The sequence below is a fragment of the Salvelinus alpinus genome, chromosome 33 (assembly GCF_045679555.1).
Source record: "Salvelinus alpinus chromosome 33, SLU_Salpinus.1, whole genome shotgun sequence".
NCBI lineage: Eukaryota > Metazoa > Chordata > Actinopteri > Salmoniformes > Salmonidae > Salvelinus > Salvelinus alpinus.
In genome coordinates, this window is record NC_092118.1 from 11,105,649 (window position 1) to 11,128,979 (window position 23,331).

Genomic DNA, 23,331 nt, shown 5'->3' on the forward strand with positions numbered 1-23,331 from the left:
CAGGGGAGAGGAGGGGGATAAATGAGCCAATTGTAAGCTAGGGATGATTAGGTGACCATGATGGAATGAGAGCCAGATTGGGAATTTAGCCAGGACACCAGGGTTAACACCCCTACTCTTACAATAAGTGCCATTGGATCTTTTAGTGACCACAGAGAGTCAGGACACCTGCTTAACGTCCCATCAGAAAGACGGCACCATACACAAGGCAATGTCCCCAATCATTGACCTGGGGAATTGGGACATTTTTTTTGACCAGAGGAAAGGGTGCCTACTACTGGCCCTCCAACACCACTTCCAGCAACATCTGGTCTTCCATCCAGGGACTGACCAGAACCAACCCTGCTTAGCTTCAGAAGCAAGCCAACAGTGGGATGCAGGGTGGTATGCTGCTGGCCATCCTCCCCTCAGCAGCCTCTACTGAAACTGGCATATGATACTAGGGTGGTATAGTAATACAAAAATCTGGCTGGCATGATTATTCATTGAAATGTATCATTTGGAGTGGTGTCATCCTGCTAATTTTCTCATATAATGATATACAGGAATTACACTCGATTGAATCAAAATTTAGTTCAACCCAATTTGAAAGTTTTTGGGTTTGGGTGTGCTTTGCAACCTCTTAAAAAAATAAATAAACGTATTTTGCCAGTTAAGTTGATTGAGAACACATTCTCATTTACAGCAACGACCTGGAGAATAGTTACATAAGCTCAATTCACTACTTACCATATCTTTTAAGTTTCCGAGGAGCTTTGGAAATCTCACATTCCGAACTGGCCATTTTCAAAAGGTGATGTAAAGGGCAATCGTCTCTGAGCTAAATTACAAATCTACAGCAATTCACAGGAGGGTTAGTAGAGCGGATTAAGAAAAAAAAATCAATCATAAATCACATAGCAAGTTAATATTTGGTGGCTACAAAACAGACAAATGACAACACATTAATATGCCATGTAGCCTACAATGATCATTAAAAGATTAGCCTACTTGGAAATTATTTGTATGTTGGCATATGATGGTTAAGATGAGTTATGACGGTTTGAATTAGCCTAATGTCTGAATGTGTCTGTTTTCAAATACAGTCTGCTGTTGTGCTATCCCCAAAAAGTTCATAAATGTGTATACATATTTTCAGGCATTCATTCGTCAAACTATTATGTTTTTTATGAGTGATACTTAAAACTTCTTGCAACTATAGGGGGTGCTGTTCCGCATTAGCATTTTTTGGTCTCCAAATTAAACTGCCTCGTGCTCAATTCTTGATCGTACAATATGCATATTATTGTTATTATTGGATAGAAAACACTTTCTAGTTTCTATAGCCGTTGGAATTTTGTCTCTGAGTGGTACAGAACTACTTCTACAGCACTTTTCCTGACAGGGAGTCAGATTTCAGAAATTTTGACCCCTGATCTGGGGTCGGTTTTAAGGTGCCTGTAAATGCTATGGAGAAACCGACACTGCCTACGTCTTCCTCTGGGTGTCAGTACGTCATCACGCTTTGAATGGAGTCGATTGCACAATCAGAGCCACTATAAAACAACAAAACGTGGAAGTACCGTCCTTTCCCTTCGCGCGTCTTACGCAAGATGGACATCGGACTTGCCTCCTTCCAAATGGTTGTTTAGCCAGTGATATTTCTCCGGTCATGTTTTTACTCGTTATAGTTGTTAAAAACATCATAATGTAGTTAATTTGAACCGTTTTATAGCAATTTATATCCGTTTAGTGCGATTTTGAGGAATTTCTTTGTCGTGCACTTTGAAGCTTTGGGCACGTTTCGGGGTCTCGGTCGATGTTAGTGGACATTTCGAAGGACAGAGGACATCTATCGACCAAAAGAAGATTAGACCCAAGAAAGGATACATTGCCCAAGAATCTGATGGAAAATCACCTCATAGTAAGAAATATTTAATATGATAAATCGTTGTTCTGTCGAAATATTTTAAACGCATAATCCGCCATTTTGTTTGTTATCGCTTCACTTGGCGAACCCTGTATTGCACAGTAAGGATAATTTTAGAAATGTAAATCAGCGGTTGCATTAAGAACTAATTTGTCTTTCGATTCCTGTCAACCCTGTATTTTTTAGTCAAGTATATGATTAGCTTTCGATTAAACTAGATCACTCTGAAAGATGACGTCCGACATTTTGAGGCTTGATTTGCTAGTATTTTCATTGTATAACCACGGTTTTGTATGGCTAAATATGCACATTTTCGAACAAACTCTATATGTATGTTGTAAAATGATGTTACAGGAGTGTCATCGGAAGAATTCTGAGAAGGTTAGTGAAAAATTTTATATATTTTGGCGATGATTACGTTATAGCTCTCTTTGGCTTGAATCGATGCTCTGGTAACGTTTGCACATGTGGTATGCTAACTTATCGATTTATTGTGTTTTCGCTGTAAAACGCTTAGAAAATCTGAAATATTGTCTGAAATCACAAGATCTGGGTCTTTCCATTGCTATGCTTTGTCTATTTTTATGAAATGTTTTATGATGAGTAAATTGGTCATACACGTTGCTCTCTTTAGTAATTCTAGTCAAGTTGTGATGGTCGGTGCAATTGTAAACTGTGATTTCTACCTGAAATATGCACTTTTTTCTAACAAAACCTATCCTATACCATAAATATGTTATCAGACTGTCATCTGATGAGGTTTTTTATTGGTTAGTGGCTATTTATATCTTTATTTGGCCGAATTTGTGATAGCTACTGATGGAGTAAAAAACTGGTGGAGTAAAAAAAGTGGTGTCTTTTGCTAACGTGGTTAGCTAATAGATTTACATATTGTGTCTTCCCTGTAAAACATTTAAAAAAACAGAAATGATGGGTTTATTCACAAGATCTGTATCTTTCATCTGGTGTCTTGGACTTGTGATTTAATGATATTTAGATGCTACTATCTACTTGTGAAGCTATGCTAGCTATGCTAATCAGTGTGTGGGGGGGTGGGGGGTGATCCCGGACCCGGGGTAGAGGCTCGTGAAAGGTTAACAAATGAAAACTATTATGATGATAAAGTATTTCTTAAATAACCAACTATTGCATGAGGCATTTAATTGACAGCAGGCTTGATTAACCATTGATCATAATCAAAATCAGTATACGAGCTTTATGACTTCAGATCGAAAACATGGACATAGGCAAAGCCCGGGAGTGATTACACCTCCCACCCCCTTGCTCAAGGGCACATTAACAGATTTTTCACCTAGTCTACTCAGGGATTCAAACCAGCGGCCTTTCGGTTACTGACCCAATGCTCTTAACTGCTAGGCTACCTGCCATATTTGATCGTGTCTCAATATAATCAAGGTATGAAATTATTGTTATTTTCCAATATAATCTCTTTCGGACTCCAGATGATTCACACGACAAAAAAAAACGGGTCGCGGCTGAATCTAGTTTCCTACCCCTGCACTGTCTATGTGAACAGGTTGCCATGTTGGCTAGTGTAATGGCAGCACGCCTGATAAACGAGGAACATAGTCTACATCAGAGGAGGCTGGTGGGAGGAGCTATATGAGGACTGGCTCACTGTAATGGCTGGAATGGTATTCAAATGGAGTCAAACACATATAAACCACGTTTGACTCTGTTTCATTTATTCCATTCCAGCCATTACAATGAGCCCGTCCTCCTATTGTTCCTCCCACCAGCCTCCTTTGGCCTACATGTACATATATTCTCGTTCAGTATGATAACATTGCTGTTTTATGTAGCCTAACACAAACGACAAGGGTAGAAGCAACACCTGATGTGAAGTTCCTAAAATAGCTTCAGTAGCTGCAAACGTATAAGCTTGACCTTTCATGCTCATGCAAGCCCGCTATTGCGGCTATAGCAGGCAAGGAACTGATATAACGTTAATCTGTTTCGTTTGTTTTTCACTCAGGACATTCACAGAGGTTTGCAGAAAAACAACAAAAAGGCATGTTACAATAACACACTATGTCAAACCTGAACGTTTTTGTCTGGCTTTGATTTCCAGGAGTTTCCTGCCGACATCTCCCAAGCTTGACATGTTGGTTCGTTCTCTGTGTTTACCAAGTGACAGTACGTTGCGACACTGCAGTAAACTAGGAAGCGCTGATGGTGTGACGTCACACCACCCCTTTTATGAACATGTCAATAGTCTTTCTACCTCTTGTGCCAATTATGTTCTTTAACTTTATACATACGACTAAATAAGGCTGTAGATTTTTTTCTCTCACAAGTGTCAAACCCCACTCGTTTAGGCTTAAGGCATTGCTTGCTGTCAATTCACCTTCTGCCGAAAACGAGCACTGCACTGCAGTATTCCAGTTTGTGGTGTTTGAATTGAACTATGAGGATGTGGATATTGTTTATCAATATTTTTACATTTACTGTGTATTTTGCAGGGAAGTATTCAGCATCTGCTCTTCAAGATGTAACAACTGACTTGTTCGGGTCTGAAAATCATGGCACTGTGGCTGCTTTTGGCGATTTCAACTCGGATAAACAGACAGATATTTTCATCATCAGAGAACGTGAGTAGCTAACGTTGGCTAGCTGGCTAGAATACTGTTCAGTGTTTTGCATTGCCTTTTCAATAGGATACCTTTCGCTAGTGAATAATATAGAAACTTTAGCTAGATACTAGATGAGGATATTTGAATTATTGACATTTGCTGTGCATGTGTTCCAAAAACTCATAAGATGCTAGCTAATCTAGCAGAGCAATGAAAACAGTGATGACGTAGAAATCTATTTTCTCTGCTTTGAAAAGCTGTTTGGTGTTCAATGCATTACCTACATTACAAGACACAGTAGCCTAGTAACTAGATTGAAACAAAAGCATAAAATGGGTCCAGATCTCTCACCAATGAATGTATTTCATTGAATTAGTCACTGCATTGTTGATATGGTTTTGTGACTGCTGTGGTGACTTTGAAATTGAGTATTGTGTGCATTGTTTTTTATTGCATATTTCATTGAACTTTCAGAATCTGAGTTGGTGATATTCTTGGCTGATCTGAAAGCCCCATACTTCAAGCCAAAAGTACATATCACTAAAAATGATTTGCCCGTGTAAGTTTCTAATTTTATTCTCTCAATTGTACTAGTGCACACATCACTTCTCATCTTGAAGCATCAATAATTCCACGTTGTCCAGTCAAACTCTGTGGGTTAGGGTAGATTGACACAAGATGATTTTAGCTGTCACTGAGAAAAGCCCTATGCTATTCTTTACTGGCTTATATCAACAGCTGGCACTCTGTAAATATCTTTCCTCTCTCAGCAATTGTATCATAACCGGTGTTGTTCCCGGAGACTACGATGGAGATTCTCAGATGGATGTGCTTCTTACAGTTCAGCTCAAGACCAAGGCCACCTCAGACACAATGGTTTTTGTATTCTGGGGAAACAACCAAACCCTGGGTAAATTGTTGCTTTATTAGGCCTAGATTCAGGCTTATGGAATACAAAGAAATAATGTACTCTAATACAGTCAGAAAAATGACTTCTGTTATAACTGTTATTAAATAGCTAACTGATTAACATCTCTTATCTGGTTTTGCAGATGAACAAGTTGATCTTAATAAGACATTTGTGGACCAACCTCTGATAATGGAGTAGGTTATGCATGAAATGTTTTATTTTACAAATCACCTGTAGGAGTTGTTTTCTATGATGAGTTTCCATGTAAGCAATATTGTTTTCCTAAACTTTGTCCTATGATCTTGCTCATGAGTTGGGAGTTTTGACGGTTTTATAAATGAAATTATCTTACGCAGCTTCAATGGGGACATGATTCCAGACATCTTTGGGGTTTCCGCTGATTTCTCCACTGAAGTCTGCTACCTTACTGGAAGGTAAGGTGGAGATTAGACAAGTAACTCAATGCTTTGCAGTCCACATAGACATTGTTTTATTTTCCATTATTCTCCATGTATGTAGTGTTAAAAATAGTACCTTTGTTGGTTGGTTCTGTGTTTTTTCAGAATATCTGCTTAGTACACATATCATGTTGTGTTGTTTTCTTTCGTCACAGGAACGCAGTGTGGCAGCCAGCTCTTAGTTCACCTGTCAAGATACGTGTTCCTCATTCCAATGCTTTCATCGACCTAAATAAGGATTTCACCGCCGGTGAGTAGACAAATATCCTAAATGGGTTATTGGAACCTTGCATTGCCAGACTCAGTAATCTGGCATTACAGACAGGCTGGATGGAAGCTAATTTGGAACCATACCAGATTAGATTATTGTTTTACATGGTGTGCGTAGTGCTGGTGTGCAATATCTTTTCAATTTCTTCAGCAAGATTGGAGTCTGTAGACTCACTTTCTACAATGAAACATATGGACAGTGGTGCATGGCAATCTAATGGCTGTGTGATCAGTCTCTTTAGCATTAGAGTCAAGAGTAGTGGGTTCATTCTGCAGAATTCGGCACTCTTCTGGAGCTTTGTAAGTAGATGCTTGTGTAAATGGTCAAAATCAGTGTTTCACATACTGTATGCAAAAGCAGGGAATTTGAGTCTGTTCTTGGCAGCCCATCTTCTTCTCTTCATATCTTTTTGAATTGATATGATGTAGTAACTTGGTAAAGATTTCCCGTCTGTATTGGGATCAGTTTATGGGTTACCTTGTGGTATTCAACCCTCGGAGAGAATGTAGGCATACTAGGGTCGGTATCGCAATATTTTTTTCCATCGCAAAAATGAAAACATGTGGATTAACAAAAGGCTAAGCTGTGTTTTTCAATATTGCACTTGTGATTTCATGAATATGAATATTTTCTAGTAATATTATTTGACTGTGGCGCTATGCTATGCTATGCTATGCAGCGTTGCTGATGACAATTATCCCGGATCCGGGATGGGTTGTTCAGAAAGGTTAACTAGGCAAGTCAGTTGAGAACAAATTCTTATTTACAATGACGGCCTACTGGGGAACAGTGGGTTAACTGCCTTGTTCAAGGGCAAAACGACAGAATTTTACCTTGTCAGCTCAGGGATTCGATCCAGCAACCTTTCGGTTACTGGCCCAATGCTCTAACCACTAGGCTACCACTAACCACAAGATGAACCCGAGGCGACTTATGATTGTTAGAAAAAATGACAAAGTCTCTCTCACTTGATTGGAATATTCCACGACAAAACCAGAAATGATTCTGTATACATTTTTTTTTTAAAGAAACAATGCTTCTAACATGCAAAATGTGACACAGTGATTCAAAACAGGCCAAACATCTAAATATGCCTTTTAAAATCGTCCAGTTCTGCAATGAGTGAATCCCTTTATGAAGTCCCACTCCAGTAACCTTGATGAGGCAAATCTATTTCCCTTACATTACACCAACAATCAACTTCTCTCGAACCGGAAAAAATTATTCCTAATTGGATACTGCGGGGAGCGTTGCAAAGCCATGTTGCCTAGCGACAAGCCATATGATAGTATCGGTTCGGTGTCTTTGCATAATGACATTTATAATTATTTGGCAATTACCACCTTTTTCTAATGAGTTCTCACATTCCGATTCCCCAGCATAGCAAAACCATTATCGAGATATGAAACTGATACCGACTCCAAGGAACCTCAATGCTGTAGTAAAATATAACCGAGCAAAGTAAAATGACATGTAAAAATCCCTCAAGGTTGTTATGTGATGCTAGAGGCTTTTTGGAGCTCGTTGTCACGTTAAGCATCTATTGCTCGTCTTATTGTGTCAGTGCTGACTTGGTGATCTTGGTAGCAGTAGAACCACTCAAGTGTGTCGGAATTAGCCATTTAGGAGCATTTATACAGGGATACTTAACCATCTGTAGTAATCACAAGCTGCTCATCTTAATAAACTACCAGAACATAGATCAGATAGGGGATGAGGAGGAGTGAACAGAAAACACCAGAAGTGGAAGAGAGAGATGAGACATGATACAGACTGGTCATGTGATATACTGTAGAGGGGGACAGCGGCTGCTCGGCAGTCCAATTTACAGCTTAAATGAGGCCTTGACATTGAACAGGAAGCAATTTCAGATCTCTTAAAAGGAGTCGTGGGTAGAGGGTCACTGGATGCAGCTCGGCCGTGTAAGTTTACAGCTTTAAACACAACTAAAATTGGAGTCGCAACACGGGGATGACCCTCCTCTGATCATCCCTGAATAGGGCGCATGATAATAAAATACCTCTCTGTGATGCTGCTGACCAGGCCACAAAGATAGCAAGTGGTGGTCCAAACCATATGAGTTCCACTTAAAATGTTCTACACAAAAAACTATCTAACATGATTTTCCACTTACTGTACTGACTGTAGTCGATTCGCCAATACAGTCTTTTCTGTGCATCCTATGGGGTAAACTGGGGTACGCCAAATAAAAATGTGATTCACATTTTTTTTATATATAAATAAAATAAAAATTTCCTTTTTCTTTTCTTCACATTTTCAAACAGTCCATTTATATTTTCCAACGGGGCTGTACATTTGGGTGAGGTTTTTTCCTCGCCTGAGTAGCCTCGTTTCACTGCCAAAAATAAAATCAAACCATCTAGTGTTTGCGAAATAACAACACAATATCAAATACAGATAGCCTAGTCAAATGATTAACATCCAATCACATTAACCGTTACTCTCTCGCGGGTATTCCACCAACTGTCCATATGTAGCCAAACATAGCTGCTGCTCATTCCGTTTGCTCGAAAATTGATAAATGGTTTTTAAAAAGTAAGGCCCGTGTCCATAGAGACACATACCAGCTCTACTGGTAGTTATGCTACTACCAGCAGTACTACACCTGCACCTGTCGATGACAAGTTGTTCTGCTTCCACGAGCACATCCAATGCTAGCATCAGTAATTCTACATTTGTTGTTAGCCCAGCTAGCATGGACACTGACAGTTGTGAATCTGATGCAGCCGAAGATCTACTGCCCACTTACCCGGGAAAGCACTGAACAACAGACAGAGACGTTGGACCATCGAAGAGGCGCAAATATGATGAGAACTACATTGATTTGGAGTTCAAGTATATTGGGAGAAGTGCCTTTCCTCAGCCACAGTGTGTTTATATGTACAAAAGCACTATCTCACAACTCGATGAAACCTTCACTCTTGTGCAGACATTTAGAAACAAAACATGCCAATTTGGAAAATTAGCCGCATTAGTTTTTTGAGCGAGAATTAAGATGACTTTCGAGTAGTTAGACATGTATAAAAGTGACAGATAACACTAATAAGAAGGGGTTCGAATCGTTGTATATGGTGAGCTATCGAGTGGCTAGGACAGGCAAGCCTCATACTATTGTGGAGGACTTAATTCTTCCTGGTGCCGTGGATATGGCTGGGACAATGCTGGGGGAAAAGGCCAAAAAAACTATACAGACAATGCCTTCATCAAACAACACTGTTTCACAACACATCAGTGACATGGTAGGAGATGTTTGAAACAATTGCTGTTTCGCATACAAGCCAGTGAATTCTATGCGTTACAGCTGGATGAGTCAACAGACGTGGCAGGCCTGGCACAGCTGGTATATGTCCGTTACGTTTATGGAGGTCAATTAAGGTAGACATCCTCTTCTGGAAACCAGGACAACAGGAGAGGATATTTTTTATTATACTGGACAGCTTTGTGACATCAAATGGACTTTGGTGGTCAAGATGTTTTGGTATCTGTACTGATGGGGCAAAATCCATGACAGGGAGACGTAATGGAGTGGTAACGCGCATGCAAGCAGTTGCTCCCGACGCCACTTGGGTATATTGCAGCATCCACCGAGTGGCTCTTGCTGCCAAGTCGAATGCCTGACAGCTTGAAAGATGTTTTGGACACTACAGTGAAAATGGTTAACTTTGTTAAAGCAAGGCCCCTGAACTCTCATGTATTTATTGCACAATGCAATGATATGGGCAACATACCATGCAACGCTTTTACAACATACAGAAGTGCGCTGGTTATCAAGGGGCAAAGTATTGACAAGTTTTTTTTCAATTGAGAGACGAGCTTAAAGTTTTCTTTACTGACCATAATTTTCACTTGTCTGACCGCTTGCATGATGACGAGTTTCTCACACGACTGGCCTATCTGGGTGATGTTTTTTCTCACTTGAATGATCTGAATCAAGGGTTACAGGGACTCTCCGCAACTATATTCAATGTGCGGGACAAAATTGAGGCTATGATTAAGAAGTTGGAGCTCTTCTCTGTCTGCATTAACAAGGACAACACACAGGTCTTTCCATCATTGTATGATTTTGTGTGTGCAAATGAACTCAAGCTTACGGACAATGTAAAAGGTGATATAGCGAAGCACCTGAGTGAGTTGGCTGCGCATTTACGCAGGTACTTTCCCGAAACGGATGACACAAACAACTGGATTCGTTATCCCTTTCATGCCCTGCCTCCAGTCCACTTACCGATATCTGAACAAGAGAGCCTCATCAAAATTGCAACAAGTGGTTCTGTGAATATTGAATTTAATCAGAAGCCACTGACAGATTTCTGGATTGGGCTGCGCTCAGAGTATCCTGCCTTGGCAAATCGCGCTGTTGAGACACTGATGCCCTTTGCAACCACGTACCTATGTGAGAGTGGATTCTCGGCCCTCACTAGCATGAAAACTAAATACAGGCACAAACTGTGTGGAAAATGATTTAAGACTGAGACTCTCTCCAACCCAACATTGCAGAGTTATGTGCATCCTTTCAAGCACACCCTTCTCATTAACCTGTGGTGATTTATTCACAATTTTCGATTAAGAAATACGGTTTTATATGTAAGATGGTTAAATAAAGAGCAAAATGATTGATTATTATTTGTGCCCTGGTCCTATAAGAGCTCTTTGTCACAACCCAGCATGTGGGAAGTGACAAACTCCCACTCATTCTTATGTTTAATAAATGTACCGTATAGTGTGTGTGACAGGCTTACAATGGTGGCAAAAAACAACATTTTCAGTGTGCGCTGACCCTGGTGCTAGAGGGGGTACGCAGCTGGAGGTTGAATGTTTGAAGGGGTACAGGACTATAAAAAGTTTGGGAACCACTGCTATGGGGTGTTGGAAAACATGTGAACAACTTTGCACACTCTCTTGACCTCTAGTACAGGCTATACAGTCATGTCCCAGTCCCTCTCTCCCCATGCTTAGAGAGGCAGGCAGGTGAGGTGCAGTTGAAAGACACAGAGCTCTAATTCACCTAATTCTCCAATTCATTTCCTCCTGAAAAGCAGCATCCTCACTCCCACACTAAGCTCTTCACAGCTAAACGCGGCTGCACCAGACACCCATTGCAGAGGACCATATAATTGTACATTTCTGTGCTGTTTTTAATCTGCAGCAATTTTCTCTACAGCGTTTCCACGGCGACAGGGCAGCCTCCTGGTTTGGGTGCGGCACTCTTGCCAGGCTCCTGCCAGCGTGACGCGTGCCCCGGGGCTCAGGTCTCTGATTCTCTGTAGACCTAGGCAACAAAAACAAAAAAACTAGGACAGATGCTCTAGTCTACAGCCTCTTACACAAGATGAATGTGAGAAACAGGCAGCGAGCAGTCATTCAAACTGACCGACTGGCTGAACTTGTAACATTCCTGCTTGCATTTTACAAAAGTGGTCAACACCCATAGTTCCAATCCTTTACCCAGCACAGAATGAAATCATAATCCAAACTGTAACATAGCCTGTCTGTGATGTAGCAAAGAAGTCTAACCTTTAAGATACTCTCTCCAGGTGGGCTGACGTGTCCAAAGGAGTATGGCTTTCTAATCCCTTAGCAGCTTAAATATGAATTATTATGCTCTGGTTAAATTGTCACAGCTCAGTAAGCAAATACCCCAAAAAGATACCTGCCGTAGGTCAGACACGACAACTTTCTCTGTGATTGTCTTAACATGGAACTGTACATTCTAGTGTCATGAATTCTACACTTGCAGTGTTCGGTACTAATTTGAATAATTACAGAGTTAAAACGAGCACAGTGTGCTAGTGAGGGACCAGGCTTTGAGGTGCAATGTTTACGCTGAGTCTCTTCCCGGAAATCTGTCAGAGTATAGGACGTACAATACTTTTGTTTACATCAGTTTGTATAGATAAATGAATACATGAATAAATAAAGCATCTAATTTCTCACTGATGTACTGTATACAGTATATCTGTGGCCTCTGGTTTTGCAGCTGTTTCCAATGCAATCCTCTTACGTGTAGTACTCTCCCCCTCCAGGCTTATAGTGGTGTCTATTACCATAATACCAAACAGGGTTCATCTGTATAGACCAAACACACAGCAGTATCTGCCTGAAGCTTAATTGTTTGAATAAATCGTTTTTATTGAAAGATCTACCGTATGCACTCACTCAACATGGAAAGATGTAACTGCTCTCTATGTTAGTAAAATCTTTGTCAAACCCACACAGTTGTTCTGATTTTTTAAGTACCTTGAGGGGCGTCTGGAGCAAAGCCATGTTCACACAGGAATCAAATAGGTTTGCAAGTACACACACACTCTCCCCGACATGGGCACAATAACATTGCTCACATAGGCCTAACCATGTACGTAGGCTATACTCCACTGCAAGGGTGGGCTTCCTAAGCTTGTTACAGGACTTCAGTGAGTAGTTAAACTCCTGTTTTTGCTCCCCAGAATCAAGTGGCAGAGAAATGGAATCCAGTGTATGAGGAGTTGGTGTAATCCCCCATAATGCACCTACGTTGTTCCCTTTAATGGTTTTATGAGATTATTTCTCCTCAGAATAGCATCTTTCCAATTTCTGGTGCCGTTGTGTCATGTTTGTGAATGAGGCGCTTTGGGTTGAAGGCACACCGTGTATATGGACAGGAATTGGCTTATGGAGGATTTATTTATGTGATTTCACTTTTTTCCTGCCCTGAATTTCATGCTCTTCTCCGTGCTCTTTTTTTACTTCATGTCGGAAGCTCACTTTGACGGAGTCTTTTGGGTTTGTCCCTAACTCGTTTAATTTCAGTTACACAAACAAGGTGAATGGGGAAAACATTGATACAATATGGTATTTTATTTCAGAGATTATTGCATGGAGAGTGTGGCTCAGTCCAGCTCTCGTGCATTTTTCTCCGGCCTGTCTAGTTGTTTTTTTTTTATTCCTTGAACGCTACGTACAATATCGTACAAATACCAACAATATGTTGAGGTTTTTGTATCTCAATGCTGTCATTGCATCTTTGAATGTCATGCTTAAATCCTCCTTTGGGCTTTGGCAAGTTTTAAATTGGTAGTTTCACGGTCTGATCACCTCCTCCCTGCAGAAGACAGAGCCACATTTCATTCAAGCTGGCCAGGCAGTCTGTATCTCTCCCTTCCCATCTTCCTTAATGGGACAATGGGCTGAGTGTTGGGTTACTGTCCTTGAGAGAGAATATATACTGTAGCCGTGTAGTGCGTAGAGTAAACCTCTAACCGCTGAGTGTCCATGTCCTGTCTGTCCTTGCTCAAGCAGTAGTCATTGGAGCATAAATGCCTGGCATTTTCAGCAGCACAGAAATTATTCATTTAAATGATTCAAGTAAATGTAAATTTTTCATTTATTAGATTTTCCTGGCTGCATATTGTCTGTGGCTGTCATCAGAATGGCTATTTGGCTATCATCGATTCGGCATGGCTGACGTTTCAACCATTGCCTACCTGATGTACGGAAGGTCTGAAATTAAATTATTATTATTTTATTACCGGCACCTGAGAAAATAATAGATTTGAGCACTCCACTGTGAGGTGAAGGTCTCTTTTTAGTCCCATAGAGATGTACCCTGGATCCTCATGTCACACAGGGATCTACTCTGGGATATTGGCCTAGTTGTTTTTACCTCTTGTTAAGCCTGTATTTCTCCTGAATTCTATCTACGCTAGTACTGTTCTTCGAGGATTTTGTTGGTGCAGGGATTCAGTAGCTACCATCCCTGCTTATCTCCGGAAGGCTCCCGATGTCTGGTGGTTGGGGTATCCATTTCACTGATGACTGACATGACATTTCCTTTATAATGTCAAAGGCTTCTTTCTCCCGTGCAACAGCAGAAACGTGGACCGGAGTAGGGAGGTACATTTCATTTATTTTGATTTAACTGGCAAGTCAGCTAAGAACAAATTCTTATTTACAGTGACGGCCTACCCGTCATTGTATGAGAACAGAATGGCCTATATCAGGGCTCTGAATATATAGCACCCGCACACAAACACAATTATGTCTTAATTTTTCCCTCGTTATGGGCTGCCTAATTCAACCCATATTTCCCTTCTGAGTCCTCACTCGTACACAAATTGACATCCGGCCTCCAACCCCTGGGCAGATAAATGAGATCAAACTCACTTGGCCCTGCATGATCCCATCTCCTCTCCAGCCTGAGGGGTGAAGCGCTCGCCCCCCACCCCGCCCTCTCTGTTCTCCTTCGTCCGTCACTGAGCAGGGAATTGGAGTCACAGCTTGTTTGCTGAGTAACAGTCTAACAAATATGCTGCTCAGGGGCATTCAATGGAGAGAGGAGAGGGTTGCTTTTAGGCTCCCCATCTCAGCTAATGGGAGCGGGCGCAGCAGTGATACCTGCAGACAGGTGGGGCTTGGGAGGTGTCTGGATTCATCGGACACTAATGCAGAGGGGGCAGAGGAATGTCTTGTTTGGTTTACAGCATTTCTGGCACGGGCTGAGGAGGCTCTGGGCTTTAGGCATTAACCACTGGTTTAAAGCAGGCAGGGTTTAACTAGCTCTAAATGCAGTTGGCCTGTTGATGCAACTTTAACAGTTGCATCATTCTGAAATGGGATGCTGTGATAATCTTGTAGATTGGTTATTACTGACTATGATGCACTTTGTTTTCATACACCCTGGTATTATTGTTCCCATACCTTATGCACCATTCATGTAACTATCTTTGTCAAGACAACCCATTAACTGTATTCTTCCCCATTGGAAAACCAAAGAAAATATGTCACAACAAAGCCCTGGTTAATTTGACATATTTTTGTTGGAAGACTGTCAGCTGTTTGATTCCTCCTCGTTAGGCCTAGCCTTGTTCTCTGTGTGAATGTGTTCTGTCTGGCATGGAGGAAACCTCTCAGGAGACTGCCTTCCTCTGACTCCAAGTACAACGCACCTCCATTTGAATAAATGAACAATGGTGGGAGAGAAAAGCCACCAAGACTGCTCATTAACTGCACTGCACCTTGCTGAACCCCACGGCTTGTGTGAGAGAGGGTGTCACCGCCAGCCAACTGTAGCACATGCTAGAGACAGTAGGGATGGCTGAGCATTCCACATACAGTGTGAGCATTGTGTGAAACTTGAGGTTGAGTTATGGATGCACTATAATTATCTACAAATGTGCTCACCCCCATTTGTCATCAGCTGCTGCTGTTTGTTTTCCCTTCATTTTCTCCAAACAGAATCTCTCTCCAATTAACAGTCCTTAGTGGCTGACCCAGAGATACATATCGCGCTATAATCATCATTGTCAGTAGGAGAATGGAAGGTGGAGGAGATTTAATGTTTCATTTAGTTAGTCCCAAACTCATCATTTGGCCTGCTGGCATGACACTGCTGCTCCTCCATGTTGACTCTATGATAACCTAGTAGGAGTGCTTTCTAGCCTTTAGTGCTGAGTGATTCGTGTCTTTTGAGGTCTGTTCGGTTTCTGTTAGGTTATTGAAAAAATAATCACGGTTTTCAATTTCGGTTTAGATTTGTATTTTTTTTTTTACACCAAATGCATTGTGGGTTGAATGCTGTGACAACACTAAATGAATGTCCCGTGATGTTAGTGACTGCCCATTACTCCTTATCATTTATTACCTATCATTAATTCACGTTACTTTACTTGAATAAAATATTTTATTTGAGTACTTTATTATTTCATTCCAAGTCATCTCTATAGAGCTGCTGCCTATGCTGTCTGACAAAATCTAAATTTGAGTAGTTCTTCAAAGTAAGTAAGGCATACTTTATGACTGCTGAATTGCAACTATCAATCACTTAGATCACGTGTCAAACTCATTCCACGGAGGGCTTTGTGTCTGCGGGTTTTCGCTCAGACCTTGTACTTGATTGATGAATTAAGGTCACTAATTAGTAAGGAACTCCCTTCATCTGGTTGTCTAGATCTTAAAAAAACGAAAAGCCGCAGACATTCGGCTCTCCATGGAATGAGTTTGACACCCCTGACTTAGATAATGTATTTTCAGCCTCGCGAAGCAACTGCTTTCTATCCCTCTCGATCGCATGTCTCTCCTTTGTCTCCGTGTCTGCTCCACACAGACCGGACAAGTTTTAAGCGGTCACGCAATTGATTTATGGTCATTGTACCACGTTTTCTGCGCTAAACTATGTCGAATATGGGCCTGTTGGAAACTAAACGCCACAGTTAAATCTTGATCTGATTTATCTCCACAGAAACTGCACATCGAGCTCACATAATAAAAAATGAAATGTAAAATGGAATTCAAATAATTGAACTGACCTCAGTCAATGTTTGTTAAAACCGAGAGAAAAAATTACCTACATTTCGGTTAATCGCTCAGCACTACTAGTCTTTAACTTTGAGCATGAACATAACTTTTTTCCAACTCTGGATGTAACATTAATAGATTCAGTGAATTAGTTTGAGGAGAATTTTCTCTGCAATCAGACACCGCAATACCCTGAAAGCTCTGGGGTAATTTACTATGAGGTTTATCTGGAATTCCATTGATTAGTATTTAGCAAGAAATATTCTCACGCTACCTTACTCTTGCAGCTCTATCATGCCAAAGGCTGCAAACTGCAGTGGCAGACGGCCTGCGACTGACATAAAAACCCAATAACAGCCACCTCGGCTCACAGTCAGTCTATTTACGTGTTTGCTTCTGTCTTCCAGCTCAAGCTATTGAACTATCCTTACCTGTTATCCTCAATCCTTAGCTGAAGGTCCCTAGGATTTACCCAGCAATAATGAAATGATCTCAGGCAGAAAAGAAGTGTGAGAGAAAGTCGATGCAGGTGGTTGGGGAGTGAGAGAATGCCCTGCTCTATTATACACTGTGTCAAAGCCCCACTTCCACCTGGGTAGAGATCAGAACGTTTATTCACAAGGTAATGTGATGCAGGGATATTGTGGAGCTTCATCCCTGCTCCCGTTCTGTATAAGGGAATTGAGAGCTATAATTAAGTCTAAGTCACACCGTCAGCAGATCTTTTTTTTTTACCTTTAACCTTTATTTAACTAGGCAAGTCAGTTAAGAGCAAATTCTTATTTATAATGACGGCTTACCGGGGAACAGTGGGTGAACTGCCTTGTTCAGGGGCAGAACGACAGATTGTTACCTTATCAGCTCGGAGATTCGATCCAGCAACCTTACGGTTACTGGCCCAACGCTCTAACCACTAGGCTACCTGCCGCCCTGATGCCTTAAATTGCTTTCAATCCCCCCCCAATCAAATCTGATTGAGAGGTTATGAATAACTTAAAGCATTCCTCTCCAACTACACACACAGGGCTAGTGTTTTCCATGAAAATAAGTCAAATTGAAGATTGATTTAGATAGAAGCTATATTCCTTCTAGATTGGATCTGGAGAAAGTTTTCCAGAGTCATCTGTATACCCAACGTATAGGACCCAACAACATTGATTTGCTTTGCTTTAGAATCTCCCACTCACCTTCTCAAGACCGTCTACAGACCACTCTTCTTCTCATGCTGTTTGTCTGCCGTAGTTGCTGAAATGTACGCCACCTCTCTGTATCAGAGAAATGAACGCGTCACTTTGTTGTCTCCTTCCTCCACTCAGAAAGATGGGCAACAGGGAAGGTCAGCATATAAGAGTGTTGGAGAAGAAGACGGATTTCACCAGAGTTGCCTCCTTTTCCCTTGAGCCCCCCATTCCCTTTCTGTGGGTCTCCCTTACTCCCAACATGTGTCCTGCTCCTAAGCAGAGCACAAGGAAGAGCATTCAAACCCATCGTATTGCCTGGTATTCCCAGCACTGAGATTATGGATGTGGGGGATGGAACTCCACACAGTGCTCTCGATTAAACACTCTCATTAGACTTAATTGAATATTGCTAACAAAACTGCGGGATAATGTTTACACTTCTCAAACAAGAGGTCCCCTCCCTTTGCTTTTTTATGTTTCTCATTGTAATCCGTATTAGATAGATAATGTGTGTAACACAGCAAGCCAGATGGATAGATATGTGTTTTTTTTTTTGTAAATGTATGTTATGTAACTATGTTTGGGATCGTGCTTTGCGCCTTTCTCCAAATCCGCTTGCATAGTCATTTCATGATTAATTGTCAATTCCATAGACACTATTCAATCAAGTAATTCCCATACCACGTCATGTTTAGCTGCTGCATAGCCGTTTCTATGTAGACCTGTATGTGTGAAGTCTGTCAGGGCATGAATAGAAGAGTATTTTCTTTAATAGCTCTCTTTGGATTTACTTTTTATGGCAGGTTTCCCCTAAAGGTATAATCTAAAATGTGCTCGTTAATATATTAATCCTGGAGTTCTTTGAAATATGCATGCCATAATGGAGAGGTAGCATGCCAAGCAGGCCTTGAAAAACAAACAACCAACCACAGAGAAGAGGACAGAGGCTTTCACCGTGCATGCTGGGAAACCTCCGGCAGCCAGTGAAGAAAAGGCGCTGTGTAATTGGTCTACATGTACAAGTCTAAAATTTGTGTGAAATTAACACTGTTAATCAAGAGTACATTTTATGTTTTGTCCCCAATTTTATGGTATCCATTTGGTAGTTACAGTCTTGTCTCATCGCTGCAACTCCTGTACGGACTCGGAAGAGGCAAAGGACGAGAGCCGTGCGTTCTCCGAAACACAACCCAACCAAGCCGACACTGCTTCTTGACACAATGCCCGCTTAACCCGGAAGTCAGAGGAAACACAGTACACCTGAAGACCGTGTCAGCGTGCACTGCGTCCGGCCCACCACAGGAGTCCCTAGTCCGCGATGGGACAAGGACATCCCTGCCGTCCAAAACCCTCCCCTAACCCGGACGACGCTGGGCCAATTGTGTGCCGCCCCATGGGTCTCCCGGTCTGCGACAGAGCCTGGACTCGAACCCAGAATCTCTAGTGGCACAGCTAGCACTGCGATGCAGCGTCTTAGACCACTGTGCCACTCGGGAGGTAAGACTATATAAATATTTTAATCTAATTTAATCTGGGCCTCTGGAACATGATCAACAATCCCTCTTTTCCTGTTATTTTTTTTATGTCATTCCATGTTATTATCAGTGACACTCCTGATTATTCAATTAAGGAGGCAGTAAGACTGAAAGGACACTTGATTTGAGCTGATTGAATGGGCTACATCAGGCTCCATGAAAAGGAGAGGTAAACCGATACCCACTCTCCGGATCTGTAATGCCGGGCTCAAATCGACAATGGTTATCCTGCAAGTAACAATTAGCCTACCTCATCTGTGAACATATTTATGGTCTTGTGTGTTTTCTTAGATTTTTCTATTCTTACGAGGAGAATATTAACTGAAACAAACAATCACCCCTAATCCAAGAGAGGAGGTGGGAGAAACAATCAACTGATTAAGGATGAACACTTTGCAATTAAGATGTTAGAAATCACTGTTGGGATTTGCTGCTTCGTAGGTTTTCATCCGCAGATGCACCTGATTTTTTTTTACTCCAATGCCACAGCTTGGAAGTCTTGGTGTAATTAAACAACCTATTCTCTATTTTAAAGCTGCAATATGTAACTTTTTGGGCGACTTGACCAAATTAACATAGAAATGTGAGTTATAGATCTTTCATTCTCATTGAACACAAGTCTTAAGGGGCAGTAGATCTGTTTTATATGCTCTATTTCTATGCTTCTCGTTCTTAAGTTTCGTTTTTGCATCTATTACTTTCGGTTATGTAAACCAGCTGAAAATACAATATTTGTGGTAATGGAAAATATGTTTCACAACGGTTTAGATGGTACAATGATTCTCTACGCTTTACTTGCTTGTTTTGTCACAAACTGAATTTAGCCAAACTATTCAAATTTGAGCAACTAGGAAATGGCAGAGCGATTTCTGCATAGTGCACCTTTTAATAATTAAGACTTTCTTTAATTAGCTTTGTGGTTGCAATCCTGCAACTAGACTGTGACATGACATATCACTTAGAGCCCAGAGCCTTCACGCATACCTGAATTATGCATTCGATGGAGTCACGGGTTGAATATGCACAAGTCTGTTTCGAAGTCTATCCAATTGCCTGTACTGTGTATATCAACCTGCAAGTTTCTGCACCTTTTGTAATTTGTTTTGTATTTAAAGTCATGATGAATGGCTTTCCCTAATGAATTATTGTCGGGAACCCTGGCCCTAGGCAACAGCAGTGACTAGGGTCTGGGATGAATGACGGACTCTTTTGGTAACTTCGAAAAGGAAAAAAAAAATTTATTCAGGAGCTTCAGACAGACAACTATCCCAGAAAATCACGAGGCGTGCTGGGACGTTGCGATCTGATACCAAAGTTTGCCGGTATAAAGCAGTGATTTTAGTGAAGGTAGTTGATGCAAACTAGCCACTGATACATTGAGGGGGGCAACCTGTCTGTCTATGGGGACTTCTAATGAATAGGTTATAGGATTATTATTCATACATGGCATGAGAAAGGTGAAGACAAGCCACATAGTTCACTCTCATTATCACTGTGTAGAGGTGGAGAGTAATTACTGCCGTCTTCACAGACTTTGAATTAACCCAAGCTTTCACACCTGTCATAACACAGTCACTTTGATTATAAATACATTGGATCATTTCACCATGACATTTATTTTATGTTCATCAGTACTTTTCCATGCATAATGTAATTGATCAAATCATGTCATGATATTAGTATAATACAGGAAGGCACAATTTATAGTCCAATATTAACACGTGGGGAAGGGGGGGATTGGAGGGCAAGTATTTTACATTTTGCAATATTTAGCAATCATAGTAAAAGTCTGATACCAGTAGTTGTGATGTGTGAGTGAGTGCATGTGTGAGTGAGTGCATGTGTGCTAAGATGGGAAGATTCAGAGCAGGTGGGCAAACCAGTTCAAGTGTTCAGCAGTCTGATGGCTTGTAGATACCAACAGGCTCAGAGACAGTTTCTATCAGACCTCATGCTCCGACACCATCTTCCCGACGGTAAGGGAATGAACAGCTCGTGGCTGGTGTGTGTGGTTTTTGATAATGCCGCGGGCCTTCCTCGGCCACTGTTTCTAGTAGATGTCCTGGATGGGTGGGAGCACATCCCATTTATATTGTGTTATATTGACTACTACTGTGTTTTCCTGATATCCCTCTTGCTCAAGTAGCGATGCCATTTGTAAAAAAAAAAATAAAAGTGTTATACGCGTAGAACTGTGTAAAACCAAGTGACGGAAGAAGTTTATACAGCCGTTTTTATTTTACTGGGCAGAGGTCTTTATAGAGCCACTGAGGTATGTCGTTACTGTGAACCAGGGAGAGGAGGAGGAGGATGACGAGGAGGAGTAGGAGGAGTGTCCCGTGGGGGGCTGTAAGTGTTTACAGGCTTTCTCAGTGATGTGGAGAGCTCCCCTGCCTCGTCCATGCCCTCTCTAATCAGACAGGCAGATACCCACCGCTAGCTGGGGAGAGCTTCCTTACAGCCTGATTTTAATGAACCTGTTTACTCCTCATCAGCAGACTGCAGGAGGCTACACACTCCACATGGGTCACACGTCTGAAGATCACAGAGGGAGTGCGAGAGAGAGACTCATGGAAAGTGAAAATGCAGCTAAACTCTGCGGTTGCCTCAGCAACACACTGTGAAATGTATAGTAGTGTCTGTCTCCAAAGGTCTCTATCTATCTGTATGGATAACCTCTCCACCCCACTCCCCTCTGTATCTGCTGCCCACAGTGAGACCATTGATCAAAGCAGCCTCTCTGTGGATGAGATTATCGCTCCCTTCCATGAAAAGGGCATCGGCCTGCATGATGGCAGATTTTAAAGGACCATGTGGTGTGTGGAGTTTTCTTTGTGTGCCTTCCATTTTGCCACACTTAGGCTTATCACAGTTCGATGTTGGATTTCCATGGGCGGTATGAAGCAGACACTGCACGAGTGGAATAGGAATGTCGACTTAAGAGAAAAGGACAGCGCTCTACTCCAAAAATCAGTTTAATATCTCATTGGAATTGGAAGACACCATCCGAATTATCATGCTGTCTTTTACAGTGCACAGAACATAAGTGCTTTTCACTTATTATGATGAGCATATTTCTATAGGGAGAAGACACATTGGACCCTGCAGGCATTTTTTTCTGCCACCCTGGTAATGTTAGAAGACGCGTTGAGAAGTTTAATTTAGTATTCTGTCTTGCATGTGATGTCTCACAATAGATTAATTAATAACTGTAGAGATAGGGATCCCAGCTAAGTTATTCCATCCCTTTTCCTTCTTTCTTAGTGTTGCTGCTGAGTTCCCCCAGCCCTGAGCTAAACAGGGAGCCCACACAGAGCCCAAGGGCTCATCACTACCATTAGTTCATGTACAATTAGCTTTTCTGCAGACTGGAGGTTGCTTCTAAAAGTGCAACGCCATTTAGAATTAAATTGAGAGGAAAAAATTAAGAATAATTGCTGCGGAACGGAAGTAAAAAGAAAAAGCACTGAAATACGTACAGTACCTGTCAAATGTTTGGACACACCAACTCATTCAAGGGTTTTTCTTTATCTTGACTATTTTCTACATTGTAGAATTAAAATATATTTTAGATATATTAGATTCTTCAAAGTAGCCATCCTTTGCCTTGACAGCTTTGCACACTTGGCATTTTCTCAACCAGCTTCACCTGGAATGCTTTTCCAACAGTCTTGAAGGAGTTCCCACATATGCCGAGCACTTGTTGACAGCTTTTCCTTCCCTCTGGGGTCCAACTCATCCCAAACCATCTCAATTGGGTTGAGGTCAGGTGATTGTGGAGGCCAGGGCATCTGATGCAGCACTCCATCACTCTCCTTGGTCAAATAGCCCTTACACAGCCTGGAGGTGTGTTAGGTCATTGTCCTGTTGAAAAACAAATTATAGTCCCACTAAGCGCAAAACAGATGGCATGACGTATTGCTGCAGAATGCTGTGGTAGCCATGCTGGTTAAGTGAGCCTTGAATTCTAAATAAATCACAGACAGTGTCACCAGCAAAGCCCCCCCCACACCATCACACCTCCTTCTCCATGCTTCACGGTGGGAACCACACATGCAGAGATCATCCGTTCACCTACTCTGCGGCTCACAAAGACATGGCCGCCAGGAAACCTAAAATCTCAAAGGACAGATTTCCACCGGTCTCATGTCCATTGCTTGTGTTTCTTGTCCCAAGCAAGTCT

At 41.6% G+C, this 23,331-nt stretch overlaps 2 protein-coding genes across 5 annotated transcripts in view; one reads left to right on the forward strand and one right to left on the reverse strand.

The window, feature by feature from the left end:
- phkb (phosphorylase kinase, beta) overlaps positions 1–4,108 on the reverse strand; it is a 59,083-nt gene extending 54,975 nt beyond the window's left edge. For 2 of the 3 annotated variants that reach the window (XM_071381849.1, XM_071381850.1), the window contains exon 1: positions 3,971–4,108. In XM_071381849.1, the coding sequence (XP_071237950.1) occupies positions 3,971–4,034 (64 nt within the window). In that variant the 5' untranslated portion in view covers positions 4,035–4,108. Of the gene's footprint in view, positions 1–729; positions 834–3,970 lie in introns of all 3 variants that reach the window. The other variant, XM_071381851.1, reaches the window with a different exon arrangement.
- A 12-nt stretch (positions 4,109–4,120) lies between these two features.
- The window catches only part of LOC139563295 (T-cell immunomodulatory protein-like), a 118,852-nt gene continuing 99,641 nt past the window's right edge, over positions 4,121–23,331 (forward strand). The window contains exons 1-6 of one of the 2 annotated variants that reach the window (XM_071381854.1): positions 4,121–4,521; positions 4,978–5,062; positions 5,274–5,413; positions 5,556–5,607; positions 5,770–5,847; positions 6,027–6,121. In XM_071381854.1, coding sequence (XP_071237955.1) covers positions 4,338–4,521; positions 4,978–5,062; positions 5,274–5,413; positions 5,556–5,607; positions 5,770–5,847; positions 6,027–6,121 — 634 coding nt within the window. In that variant the 5' untranslated portion in view covers positions 4,121–4,337. The remainder of the gene's footprint in view (positions 4,522–4,977; positions 5,063–5,273; positions 5,414–5,555; positions 5,608–5,769; positions 5,848–6,026; positions 6,122–23,331) is intronic. The other variant, XM_071381853.1, reaches the window with a different exon arrangement.